At 41.1% G+C, this 14,558-nt stretch overlaps 1 protein-coding gene across 1 annotated transcript in view; it reads left to right on the top strand.

Moving 5' to 3' along the window:
• The first annotated feature begins 1,195 nt into the window (after positions 1-1,195).
• XKR6 (XK related 6) overlaps positions 1,196-14,558 on the top strand; it is a 320,456-nt gene continuing 307,093 nt past the window's right edge. The window contains exon 1 of the mRNA XM_043565173.1: positions 1,196-2,466. Coding sequence (XP_043421108.1) covers positions 1,721-2,466 — 746 coding nt within the window. The 5' untranslated portion in view covers positions 1,196-1,720. The remainder of the gene's footprint in view (positions 2,467-14,558) is intronic.

The raw sequence follows: 14,558 nt of genomic DNA, 5'->3' as shown, positions 1-14,558 counted from the left end.
CCTCCCCAATGGCTGGGGTAAAAATTCTCTAGGAGTACTTTCTGTAAGGTCTTTATAGGATTTAGCTTGGCATACGGACGAAAAGTTGTGTCCTAAAATATGGAATCCTTGTTTGCCTTGCCACCCCCAATTAAGTAGGTGCTATAGTGTTAAATATCATATACCTCAAAATAATCCTGAAGATTTCATAGGCAGCTTTCTTCCACAGAAGTTCGGTGCAAATATTACCTAATTTGACCTCAGCATTCCAAAGAAAACTACAGTATTATTAGGTTTTACTGAAGAGAGAAGTAGACAGGGTCAGAAAAATGAGTACAAAATTCAGGGTTTAAAGAGAATTCAGAGTTTAAAACATTTTTTCCCCTCTTTTTTTAATCTCAAAATGTTTCTTTCCCTTGATCAGTAACAATTGTAACCATGTAGTTTGCTTTGTCTGGCTTCAAATGTACTTTCACTAGAAGATCATTGTAATTCAAATCCATTCAGTGCTGCTTCACTTTTGTAATTTGTTAAGATTAAGTAGTGTACCCTCCACATGTTTTAATGATATAGCACATTGATAACATTTTCACTCATTTAAAGCCGTGTTTACTGACAGAGTTTTAGCACCAAAAACATTCTAAAAGGCAATCTTCACACATTCAAATAGCTTGAACAAGTAATTGATACACGTTAAACTCTGGCTAGTTCTGAATTTTCCAAATTAAGGTCACACAATATAAAAATCACATACTTAAAAAAAGTTGGTAGAAATATATTTCGAAGATGAAGAAAATACATTCAAGGTCACTGATGCCAATTCAATCTTCGCTCTAACATTCAAGGTGCAATAGGCTGACTTTTAATTGGACTTTGGATTTTTCTTAAGGGAATGATGGAAACTTTATTACTAAAGATGGTAAAGTTGTCAGTGACAAGAAAATCAGGGGGTCAACAGAGGGAGGTGTCCAAATACAAGTGAGAATCAGTCAGTTGTGTGTGGGAATCTAAACTGATTTATGCAATTTCTCAAGACCCTCAAAATAAGAAAATAAGAGAATTTTGAAAGAAGGAAAAAAAAAAAAACCACCAAAGAGGTGAGACACAGCCATTTTGATGGGGGGGGGGGTGGCCTAACTACTCAATGAGGTCATCCTATCTCCCGGAAGTGACACGTAATCACCTGCTTTGCACGAGCTCCGCCCCTTCCCTCAGAGGTCCCGCCCCTTTGCCAGCAGCCGGGAGGGTGTTAGGGGGCGTTTCTCCAGGAGGAAAGCTGTGAGCTGCGACGCTGAGGAAGGGGACCCCAAAACGTCTGGCACTGCCCCCTCCAGGGATCACTTTGGACCGCATCACTCGGCCCAGCGGGATTCAGAAACGCCGAGGGGTCAACCTGATGGGTTTCGGGGTCAACGGAAGAGGGGAAGGGGAGCCCTGGCGGGGAGAACCCCCCGGTCCCCCGCCCAGCAGCTGAGGCACAGGAGGGCGGCCATCTTGGCCGGGAGGGTAGGGCTGGGGAGCTGCGGGCGCCGTGCGATTGGGGGGCTCGCCCGGAAGTGACGCCAACTACCCGGAAGCGGAGGGGGTTCCCTGGCCCACTCCCCCCTCGTTCGTTTGCTCCCCCGCTTCCTCCCCGCCCCCCTTCCTCTCCATTCGTTTCCCCCCCTCCCCGTTCCCTGCCTTCTTCCCCCCCCTACCCGTCCCTCCCCCCCCAACCTCCGGAGCTGGGAAGAGAGTCAAGATGGCGGCGAAATCCGATGGCGGTGGCGTGGGGGTGGGCTTTGCCCAGCTGCACAACCTGGACGAGGCGGTGGGCAGCGGCGGCGAGGAGGACGGGGAGCCCGGGGGAGGCGGCTGCGGCGGCGGCGGCGACGGCAGCGAGCCCGGCGAGAGCAGCTCGCTGCACATCTGCCACTGCTGCAACACCTCCTCGTGCTACTGGGGCTGCCGCTCCGCCTGCCTGCGCTCCCTCCTGGGCAAGAAGCCGCGCCGCAGCGCCGCCGCCGCCGCCGACGGGGGGGACCAGCCGCTGCAGCCGCCCGCGGCCGCCGGCGCCGACCACCACCCCCCGACGCCTGCCGCTCGGCCGCAACCGCCACCGCCGCAGGTGGAGCGGCCGTGGCTCGACTGCCTGTGGATCGTGCTGGCGCTGCTGGTCTTCTTCGGGGACGTGGGCACCGACCTGTGGCTGGCCCTCGACTACTACCGCAAGGGGGACTACGGCTTCTTCGGGCTGACCCTCTTCTTCGTGCTGGTGCCGTCGCTGCTGGTGCAGAGCCTGAGCTTCCGCTGGTTCGTGCAGGACTACACGGGCGGCGGGCTGGGCGCCGTGGAGGGGCTCAGCAGCCGGGGCCCCCCCATGATGGGGGCCGGCTACGGCCGCGGCGGCCCGGGCTCGGCCACGCCGGGGGCGCAGCGCCTGTGCCGCCTCTCCGTGTGGATCTGGCAGTCGGTCATCCACCTGCTGCAGATGGGGCAGGTGTGGAGGTAAGAGCACTGCGGGGGTGGGGGCGGGGGCCCGGGCAGCCGGCCCTGCGGAGGGCCCCGCGGGCGAGGCCAGAGCCCTCCAGAGCGCGTTCTGCCCTCGAGGTGCCTCGCAGTTGGGCCCCTCGGACGGGTCTGCCCCGGGGTCTTGAAGGAGGGGTTTGCCGCTCACTTCCCCTGGCGTCTGAAAAAGACCGTCGTTTGATCTGGATCCCTGGCCACGCCTTTTGGCCCTGGGAGGCCCCAGTCCCGCTGTTTGTCTTATCTTCTTCCCGGGTTCGCACTTACCGGAGACCCTGCCTCATCCTTTCCTTCCCTCACATCTCTGTAGACCTCTTATTCCCGTTGTCCCTTTCCCCTGTTTCCCAAGGTAACCAGCCGCTAGCGCTTTTTATCTGCACCCCAGCTCGCCTCCTGTTGGGGGGGGGGACCTTCCTTCTTCCAAGCTGGTTTTGCATTCGGTTTTGTCCCCTGGCGAGACATCTTCCCCTCTTCCCCGTCTTCTCTCCGCAGTGGCCTGTGTGGGGCCCTGTGCAAAAAACCCCTCTCTGCCTCTCCTTTTAGCACTCCTTTATTCCACGCGCCCTCCCCCCTGCAATCCTATCCCCTGCAAATGACTCTAAACCGCTGCCCTCCTTGAAGGAAAAATGACTTTTGTTTCTTTTTTTTTTTTTTTTTTTTTTTTTGCTGGATTAGACCCTTTTTTTGGTGACAGGTAAAATTGTGTCGTATATACTGGGTGTAAGCGTTTGTTTTTAACTCTCACCTCCAGAAAGTCAATTAGCCACCTGGACACCTATTCTGGAGGAACGTTGTTTTTGATTCCTAGGCCAGTGCGTAGGGGATTTATGTTTACACAAGCCCATGCTTGGCCCTGCGGCCCTTTCCTCTTTTGTAAATTTCCCCTGTGCCTGGTGAATACCTCCCAAACCACTTGCAGAGGTTCTTTTTGCTACCCACCTTAACTGGCTTAACTAAGGAAATGATCCCTTTAAAATCTTGGTAAATCTTTGCCCTCCAACTTAAAAGCTTGAGTGTATTCTGGAGACTGTGAGTTTGTAGGTAAACATTTGCAAGAGAAGCGAATCTTAACTGAAGCTGAATTACACAGAGCTCTTCGGGTACATTGCTTCTGTGAGAAGACATTTTGCCTAGATTGCCCTGAGTCCTGCACCTAGTAGGAGGTTTTAGGTGCTCTGTATTTCAGTTAACTGAGATGTACTTAGGTTAACTGACATAAAGTTCATTGTCTTTTGAGTTGTTTGTCCAGATCTCTCTTTATAGTTTCAAATAAAGACGTTTCAGAAAGCATGGGATTGAATTAAGTCAAATCATGAAAGTGACTGCAAGAACTTTGTCCTGTAGGGTTTATATGCAGATTCAGGATTGGGGACCTGTGAGTGGTTCTTGATTTTTCTGATACTTCTAGGCTTGTTTACTGGTGCTCCTAGATTGAACCTAGCAACCTTTTTTTCCTAGCTGTACTTGTCTGCAAATAATTGGTTTCCTGCTGATAAGTTTATAAGAAAGGGGTAGTGGGATAAAATAGGGGGGAAAATGATGATTAACTTTTAGCAATTTTGAGTGTAGCATGCGGTCAGGTAAAATTTTGAAATATGTTTTGCATTTGAAATCTAAATCTAAAAACCTACCTGAACACCCAAATCCATATTGAATCAAAGGTAGTACGTTTGATACTGGGGATACTTTTTTTGATTTCTTGCAGGTTGGTAAGATGCAAAAGAATGAAGGGGGAGAGGGACAAGAAGGATGGGGGAGAGAGATTTTGAAATACTAGTAAAGATAAACCGCATATATTTAATAACTAGGTTTCTGAACAAGCCAAAGTCCCCTGTCGCTCCCTGTCTTTAACTCCTAAAGTGTAGACAATCAGTATCTTGGTGTCAGGTTCAAGTTCCTGAGAGAATGTTTCTAATGTAATCCATCCTAGGTATTTATTAGTAGTGAGCTTTTGGGACATGATGGAATTGGAGTTCAGCTTCACAAATTTCTTAGAACAATTTTTCCCCTAATCTTAATTGCATTTGGATAAAGAAGTCCAGATTTTGGAACAAACTAAAAAGTACATTTTAAGTGTAATTTTAGGCTTTTATACTTGTTTAAAATAGGGTAATGTATTTCTTTCCCAGATCTTCCTTGAAGTTTCAAGATGTGCAGTGGTATAGATATCTCAGAAAGATGCCTGTGATTTTACTATGTTTAAATTTTTTTTCAAGATTAGAATATGTGTCTAAATTTTTCATAAAGCTTTCAAAGTATAAAGTACTAAAAGATACGTTAATTCAGCTAAGTTATTTATTCCAACGTAGCTGTACTTCAAAAGAAATAATTGCTGATGAAGGATTTTCTTTCCTTGCTTTAAAATTTTTCAATAAGCTTGTTTTGTTTGAAATGTCCCAGGAACAGTCTCGTCTTTACTACCTGCTAGGCACGTGGCTTGCATGCAAATCATTCACATGAAAAGCATTACAAGAAGGTTTTCATCCTTTTTTTGTTTGAATTTCTGGGCAAACAATTACTTATTGTGTGTATAAACACACATCATCTCAGAGTTTACTGCAGATTTTTGGGGTTACAGTTGTTCCCTTAATTATATTTGCTACTTAAATTTTGCTATTTCATGTGGTCATGTGACGAGGGTAAGGCCTAGGAATTATATCACTGATTTGGGCTACATTTCTAAGAAACATGTTGGTAAAGTTGTACATTGTTAAAACTGATTCCATTAAACCATGAATACCTGTCTCTTCACCTGCTTCTTTTTTTTTTTTTTTTTTTTAATGTAAAATCATTTGACTCATGCTTGGACAGATCTCAGTGCTAATTTAAGAGAATTTAGTTTTCCTTGATAGTAGGGTGATACACTTTAACGTGTGATGCCTTTCCTGTCAAGATGCAAAATACTTGATAGCTCTTTCACCAAATGACTTTACAGAATGTGAGAAAATATTTTTGGCTAGGCCAGAATTGGAGCGTGGAAGAATAGTTGTCTGTGGGATGATTTGGTTTCATGAACCTCCTTTTGCAGAGTTTTGGTGTGTGATTAAGGTCTACTTAATGTATGTGTTACTCTCACTAATTACTTAACATGTAACTTAACGGTGTAGCTTTATGTGCTCTATTTTTCAGGTGCTTTTCCCAAGGATGGAAGGTATATGAGTCACTCATAACAAGAATGTGAGTCACACCGGGCTTCAGTTTAGTGAAAGTGTTATTAGAAAGCGCGATCATTTTCTTAGAGGGTTAGACCTTAGGAACGGTTTGATTTAGTTTGTATATTTGCATCGTTGTAAGTTTTTTCCTTCAGTGTATCAGCCTTCCTTTGCTTTTGTGCTACCTTTAGAGGGTGTTTAGTGTTTCGGCAGTTCTCTGCAGTCACAAAGCAACAGTTCTTTGACTGAAATTTCATCTAATGTCATGATATCGCAGCCAATCGTTAATCTCCCTATTTGTTTTTATGGGTGTGTTTACACCTTTCTTTTTCACAAAGTCAAAGAAGAATTTATCTAAAATCTTAATAATTTTTGCCATTTTTAAAGTGAGTATCAACTGTCTTTTCTCCTGGGAGATGGTGTGGAGTGGAGGGTTTCCTTCAAGGGAGAAAAAAGAAAAAGGTGTTTCACATATCATAATAGCCCCATCCATCTATGAACAGTTAAAAGCTTTGTGTGTTTTGCAGTTTTTCCTGTTTTCAGATTGGCATAATGTAGGGACACAGCTTAATCAGCAGCAAATGTTGCTGGGCTGGTGAAGATGGTTTTTTCATTACTGCTTCTTTACCACCTGCACCCCCCCCCCCCCCCCCCCCCCCCCCCCCCCCCCCCCCCCCCCCCCCCCCCCCCCCCCCCCCCCCCCCCCCACCCCCCCCCCCCCCCCCCCCCCCCCCGGCAATATATAGGGATGTTTGGCATTTTAAGGACCTTTGTTCTTGAATCTTTTAGAATGTTGGTTCCTAACTCTGGCTGAAACTAGAACCTACTACAGCTTTAAAAAAAAAAAAAGAAAGAAAATGTTTAAGGTCCCAGAGTGGGACCCAAGTAATCTTATTTTTAAAAGCTCTACAGGTGATTACATGGGCAGCCAGAGAAACAGTTGAGAAACAGTTATAGAATTGTTTCAGCTTATTCATTTGGAGATTGTTGTTGGATTTGTGTTTTTAATAAATGATGGAACAGTTGGGAATGGAATGATGTGGTACTATGAAGTTCGGTTCCTGGACCCACTGTAACAAAAAGACTTTGCCTTGGAAACAGTATCTAAAAATGTACCTGGAGCTGTTTCTAGTATATGCCCTTAAGGTACTCTTGTTTTTTGTTTTGTTTTTTTTTTGTTTTGAGCCCAGTATGGGTCTTCTAAAAGGATTTCTAAGTTGAAAGTACTCTTGAATAAAGGTAGACCACTTCTTTGCTTTTGTGTGATCCAGGTAGTACTTTTATGATTATGTTGCATGTAAAAGGTATATTACTTTTAACTTTGAAATGAATCTCAGGCAGGCTTGAGGTAAACATAACTGGGCTTACAAGTGGTATTGGACTAAGTGATCTACAATGTTCTTCTTGCTCTAAGATTTTGTGATTTAAGAATGGAAATGTTACCTTGCAAATAAGGAAATTTCATTCGTGTGGGGCCAGAGTACCAGTCACTGTCAAATGAAGATTGTATACGTGTGTGTGTGTGTGTGTGTGTGTGTGTGTGTGTGTGTGTCGGGGGCTTTACATATCTGCTTATTACTAGATGGGAATCTAAATATTTTAAAAATACATTGTATTTTATCCATAAATTTAATGGAATTCTGTTTCAAAAGAAAGTGGGATTTTTTTTGAGGGGAAACGAGAAAAATTGAGAGAAGTAAATGTTTTTGCACAATCAAAAAAAGTCTTGTTGAAAAAATGTTGAGACTTACCAGAAAACGGGTGTGCTGTAAAGTGTCAATAATTAGAACAACGTGTGGCTGGCAGAGGAATTAGGCAAATAGGTAGTGAAACAGAATAAGGAGTGAGGTAAATAGACAGGTTTATGGGAATTTAGCAGATAGTAAAGCATTTCTAATCCATGAAGGGGAAAAGGGTTATTTAACAAATGATATTGGGGCAAATGACTACCCAGTTGGGAAGAATTGATTTCTACCTTACATAAATAAAGATTCTAAAAGAATTAAAGATATAAACATAAAATAGTACATGTAAAAGAAAATATAGAATAATTTTATAATTTTGCAGTGGGCAAGACCCTTTGATACCATAAAGGAAAAAAGAAAGGTATCACAACATTAAGTAGTCTTAATCTAGTTATTCCCTTCCCCCTCCCACCACCTGAAAAATCATAGAAATACATAATTAGTGGAAGTTATATATATGGATAAAGAGCTACTTCCTCAAGGAGAATGACTATGAAGAGAGCTTCCCTGAAAATTATTTCTCATTTTTCAAAGAATAGAAACAGTAAAACTTGACATTTATGGTAACTTTTCAAGGGAAGGTGATGAAAAAAATGGCATGGCGTTGAGTAACATTGCAACTAGTGATGAAGGATAGTATTTCCAGAATGATGGAGAAACAAAGCCTTAAACTCTATGTTACAGAAACCTAGCATTCTAGAAATGTAGTAGGCACATGTCAGAAATCACAGGCAGTTCATTTCTGTCTCTTAACAATACACATACTGTTTTGCAGTATGATTTGATTTTGCAAACTTTATCCAAAAGTCACTTAGGCTTATGTAACTGATAAATTCTGGACTATTGCAAAGATTCTGTGGGATTCAAAAGTAATCAGTGTCTGACATATTGCCATTTTCACCCTGGGCTGGTAGCTTTATGGTGTTACTTCTGCAAGGAAGTTTATGGCTAAAACTTTAGTTTATTCCTTCATAATGTTCTGTTTACCTACTTTCTTCTAGTTAGAATTCTGGATTTCTTGTTTCTTTCTGAACGAGTTAAATTTTTTTAAAATGTCATGAAAATACAACCTCATTTAAAAAGTTCAGTGACTTTTTACATTCGCCTGAAGACAATCCACTACTTATTGTTAATGGGGATTTTTTGTTGTTGTTAAGGGACAGGACATACATAGTGTGGTATACAGGGAACACTGTATATTGGAATTAAGAAGTCTGGTTTATCATTCTACAAGTTACAAAAAAATCTCTGGCTTCAATTTTCTCATATTTATCAAATGAGAAGTTAAAGTTAGTGATCTTTAAGGTCTCTTCAGTTTTAAAAAGTTTATTATGCTGATAGGGATTAACACTCTGAAGTTTTAAAGAAGCAATTTCATGCTTTAGTTTGAGCAGTTAAAATATTTTAAAATGTATAGGTTTCCCAGGAACTGCCTTGAAATTTTACCATGTGTTATTTTGATATACTAAACACATTCTCATTATTTTCAATAACTTTGCTGCCTGTAGAGGCATTTTTATCTCTCTGTAGTTAATGTTAGAATTCATAGCAGATTAGACTTTCTAAGAAATGTGTTAATGCTGGTTTATTAGCTAACTTTGTGAATTTGCAATTTCAGCTAAAATTCACATCTTTTAAAGTTCATTTTTTGTAGTCTTCAGTTATAAATTTTTTTACTGTTAGATTAAGCTTAAAGCAATGTATGTATCCAAGTTCTAGATATTGGAGGTTTTCCTGGATTGTTTATTAGATTAATTTTTTTATTGGGGAGGAACCTCAAAGTCACCTACTGCAGTTTATTATTTGCTATGTGTTCTCTAACTTTGAAAAGTTAGTGTTTGTAATTATTGTTTTTTTAATGGTAGCTTCTATGTCAGTTGTGAGCTGTTCTGGGAAATAATTCTAAGTGAATTTTGGTTTTGGTATTCTTAGATTATGGTATAGGTACTTTTCTGGTTCTAGTTGTATTTCCTGATTTTGCTTGGAGGACTTAGTGAATATTGTTACAATGACATTGATAACATTTCTACACAAGATTCACCTTTAGATTTTTCTTTTCTGTGTATATGATATGTATATATCTTGGTATATTACATTGTTTTTATCCATTTTAAAACAAATCACTATATCCCTAAGGTATTTTATGTATTGCTAACAAAGTTTCTCATATATCACTTTTACCTTGAAATGCCAGTTTTTAAAATAACTTTTTTTACTGAAGAATAATTGACATACAGTATTTCATTAATTTCAGGTATACAACATAGTAATTTAATAGCTCTGCTGTGTATTACATATCTGTGTCATATGCATTTTATAACTGGAAGATTGTGCCTCTTAATCCTCCTCACCTGTTTTGTCCATCACCACACCCCACTCCTCTCTGGCAACCGTCAAGTTTGTTCTCTGTATCTGAGTCTTTTTTCTGTTTTGTTTTTTAGATTCCACATATAAGTGAAATCACTGACTTATTTCACTTAGCATCGTACCTTATAGGTCCATCCATGTTGTCGCAAATGGCAAGATTTCATTTTTTAAGACAGTTTATTTGAAGTTAGGTTTTATGTGTTTATATATTTAATCAATCAGTCTATCTCTACACCCAGTGTAGGGCTCAAACTCATGACCCTGAGATCAAGAGTCACATGCTCTTCCTACTGAGCCAGCCAGGCACCCCAAGATTTCATTTTTTATGGCTGGGTAATATACCACATCTTGTTTTTCCATTCGTCTATTGATGGATACTTAGGTTGCTTCCATATCTTGGCTATTGTGACCGTTGCTATAATGAACATAGGGGTACACATGTCTTTTCAAAGTGGTTTTGTTTTCTTTGGATACATACCTGGAACTGGAATTGCTGGATTGTATGGTAGTTCTATTTTAAATTTTTTGAGGAACTTCCGTACTGTTTTCCACAGTAGCTGCGCCAATTTACAACCTTAACTACTTACAGTGCACGAGATTCCCTTTTCTCCACATCCTCGCCACACTTGTTACTTCTAACAGGTGTAAGGTGATTTCTTGTGGTTTTGATTTGCATTTCCCCGATGATTACTAAAATTGACCATCTTTTCATTGCCTGTTGGCCATCTGTGTGTCTTTGGAAAAATGTCTCTTGTTTTGTCCTGTTTTTTGTTTTGTTTTTAGAGAGAGAGAGGCAGCGGGAGAGAGAGAATCTCTAGCAGGCTCCACATTCAGAGCAGAGCTTAACGGTGGGGCTTGATCTCATGACCTGAGTGAAATCAGGAGTCAGACCTCAACCAACTGAGCCACCAGGCGCCCTCCTCTCCCTCCTCTGTCCATTTTTTTATTTTATTTTATTTTTTTTAATTTTCTTTTTTTCAATGTTTATTTATTTTTGGGACAGAGAGAGACAGAGCATGAACGGGGGAAGGGCAGAGAGAGAGGGAGACACAGAATTGGAAACAGGCTCCAGGCTCTGAGCCATCAGCCCAGAGCCTGACGCGGGGCTCGAACTCACGGACCGCGAGATCGTGACCTGGCTGAAGTCGGACGCTTAACCGACTGCGCCACCCAGGCGCCCCCTCTGTCCATTTTTTTAATTGGAGTGTTTATTATTAGTTTTTAAATACTGAATTATGAGTTCTTTATATAGTTCACATGTTAACCCCTTATTGTATATATCTTTTGTGACTGTTTTCTCCCATTGCCTTTTCATTTTGTTGGTCATATCCATTGCTGTGTAAAAGCCTTTCAGTTTGATGTACTCCCATTTGTTTGTACAAAAGCTTTTTAGTTTGTTGTAGTCAAAAGTTTTGAGTGCGGTATTTTGGTCTTTTTTTCTTTTTCAATTGTGAGGATACCATTTCTGTTTTATTTTGGTTATCAATTTGTAGACTATGGACTGTGTACTCATTACCCATTTCTAGGAAGAAATTTGAATATTCAGTTCAGAGAAAGGTAAACAAGAATTCTTTAAAGCACTCTTGGGAGTTAGAGTTGCTAATTATTGTTTACCGTGGGGAGATGCTCTCAAGGAATCATAGGTACATGAAATAGAAATCTTTTACTATTATGCCTCCTTTTTAGTCCATCTTAAATATACTGGACACATGAAGAAAGATGGCAACAGTGAGGAAGATACCAAATCCATTGCTTGGGAAGCCTGCCAATAAAATAGAGCTGGCACAGAGTTTAGAACCCAAGCTCTTCCAGATAGTGGACACACCTTACTTTCTGTCTTCAGCTGTGTTTCTTAGAGTGGTCAGAGAACATCTTGTATTTTAGGATAGGCCCTGGGGCTACTTGAATGCAGATTTATGGGCCTACCGCAGGCTTAAGGAATTAGAGTCTCATAGAGTTGGGCCAGAGAATGTGTTTTTCTTAGTCTTCATTATGGAAACTTCTAAGAATACAGAGAGTTAGAAAGAGTAGTGAACACCTGTTACCATCTACCTGGTTTCAGTAATTAACATAGATATCTTTGTCAGTGTATGTTTGTGTATCTAACATACTATGAGGGAAGCACCTCTCTGTACTTCAAATACTAAATAATTAGAATAATTCTACATAGCTGTAATACCATTATCCCATCATTATCAATGATTCCATAATTTTACAGAATCATGTAATAACTGCTTATATTCACATTTGCCCATTTGCCCCCAACAATTTCTTCTATAGGTTTTTTCCCCTCCAAACAGGGATTTAATTATAATTCACTCATTGCTTTTGTTTCTGTTACCCTAGAACAGTTTTCTTACATTTTTTCCCCTCGTGACATTGACTTTTGCAGACTCTAGGCCAGTTCATACATGTTCTATATTTTGGATTGCCTAATTGTTTTTTCCAAGTGTCATCTGACCTCTCTGTTTTCTGGGCCAACTTTAAGGTGCATCTAGGGGCTTGATTTTATTCAGGGTACATATGTTTGCCAAAATACTGCTTCCTACTTCCTTTTTGCATCCTGTCAACAGGCACATGGTATCTGATGTGTTGCACTGTTAGTGATGCTAAGGTTTATCTCTTGGTTAAGATTCTGACTGCCAGATTTTTCTGTATAGAGGTATATATTTTTTCCCTTTTGCAACCAGTAAATAACTCGTGGGATAATACTTTGGCAAGATGTCAGTGTTGTTTTCTAGCAACCTTTTACCCACTGCCATTAGCAGCCAGTGAGAATCCTCCCTGTTATCAATTATGACATGGTTGGTGGGAGGTGGGATTTGTATTTTAAACAAGCTCCCCAGTAATTCTTACCTTTCTTTAAAGTTTGGGAGCCTTTGCTCTAGAGGAATCAGTACCTGAGAATTAAAAAAAAGAAATTCTGTCCTGAAGAAGTGAGTATGAATCTAGGCCCTGATGAGTTCTCAGTGGGTTGTCAGTAGACAAAGTTTAAACTGCATGTTAGTTTTGGAGGAGCAAAATTAGTGTTCTCATGTGTTTCTCATATGTAATAGCAATAAGTCAAGGTAAAGACTAACAGAGATATGTAGTAACTATTAGTATGTATGACTTAAAGGAGAGTGGTATAGAAGAGGCGTATAGAAATTACTAAGGAGGAAAGGCAGCTGTATTGAAAATTCTGTTTTTGCAAATATTGTCTCATTTAAATTTTCATAAGTTTTTGTGCTCATTTCATAGAGGAAGAAATGGGTTTAGAGAGGTTAAGTAATCTGATGTTACTGGTAACTAACTGGTGGAGAAAGGTTTTGAAGGTAGATCTCATTGATGGCAAAATTTGTGCAGTTTTCTTTATCAGACTTCTCTTGTAATGATCAGAAGGCTCTTCTCACTAATTACTTTGCTCTACTTTGGGACTTTGCTGTTCTGCTTATTGAAAATGGAGAAATGATATTCTTGAACCACTGGGCCCTCTTGATGTAAAGCTAGGGTCCTTTGAGACCTCTGATTTCTAGTCTAATGTATTAAACTCTGAGGAGTGTGGTAGGCTTATGACTCTTAGTCAATTGTAACTGCTGTTGTGATTCAAGCAGCTGAGTGGTACTGCTGAGTGTATATCTTTAGGAAGTTATTTTCTGTACTTCACCCTAGTCTCTTTCTTGGGATAGGTGATCCTTCCAACCCCGTGATTTCCACATTACAGAAAGGAGTATGTAGGGTTGACCACACCCTCTTGGCCACTCTTTATCCTTGCAGGTCCCACCTAAAGGCTGCACCCATATGTTGGTTCTTAGGTGACCTGTTGGAAACACTGAGAGCAGCAGCTCTTAAGATTCCTAAGATTATAAAGCTATTATTTCCAAACTTTGGCTGTGCATTGGAATCATCTGAGGAGTTGGATATTTGGGTACTACCATAACAGATTAGGATCCATTAGATCTGGAAGGGCCTTGGAATCTGTATGTTTTAAAAGCCTGTGTTTTCACAAAGGTCCCCCAGCAGTGCACCGAGATGAGAGCCACAGTTGTATAGGTTGATTTCTGCCACTATTTGCAGTGATAGTTCTTGAGAAGCAGTTTCTGTTAGGATCACTTGGAAAGTTTTTATAAATCTGAGCACTGGGCATGCCAGATTTAGAGCAGTGGACCATACAGAGGAAGTTGTGATGATGATTTTAATGGATCACACCAGTGTTAAAGCAATCTCTGATTTGACCTTACCCTTAGTTGCAATGGGTTGGTGAAAGTGTGTATTAATCAAGTAGTAGCAAGATTTGTCATCTATTATGGCATATGGATTACCATAAACTAAAGCCTTAGAATATTGTAAAGACATTTAACTTTAAAACTGTATGGGGTAGGGGCGCCTGGGTGGCGCAGTCGGTTAAGCGTCCGACTTCAGCCAGGTCACGATCTCGCGGTCCGTGAGTTCGAGCCCCGCGTCAGGCTTTGGGCTGATGGCTCAGAGCCTGGAGCCTGCTTCCGATTCTGTGTCTCCCTCTCTCTCTGCCCCTCCCCCGTTCATGCTCTGTCTCTCTCTGTCCCAAAAATAAATAAACGTTGAAAAAAAAAAAACTGTATGGGGTATAATTGAATATTCCTTTGATTCAGAAGCTTCTTTGGAAGTCTGAAGTACTTCGGGGTCATTATTAACACAAATTACCACTGTTAGTGTTCTAGAAGTGCCAGGTTAGGTGTTGGGGAGATTGATATTCAATCCAGAGTGAATTTCACATCTCGAATTTTCAGAAATGTTGTATATGTTGAAGTCAGTACTAAGGTAGGATTCCTAAAAAGAAACCAGTGAGTGA

The sequence above is a fragment of the Prionailurus bengalensis genome, chromosome B1 (assembly GCF_016509475.1).
Source record: "Prionailurus bengalensis isolate Pbe53 chromosome B1, Fcat_Pben_1.1_paternal_pri, whole genome shotgun sequence".
In the NCBI taxonomy this organism is placed as follows: Eukaryota; Metazoa; Chordata; class Mammalia; order Carnivora; family Felidae; genus Prionailurus; species Prionailurus bengalensis.
This window is presented reverse-complemented; position numbering and strand designations above follow the sequence as displayed.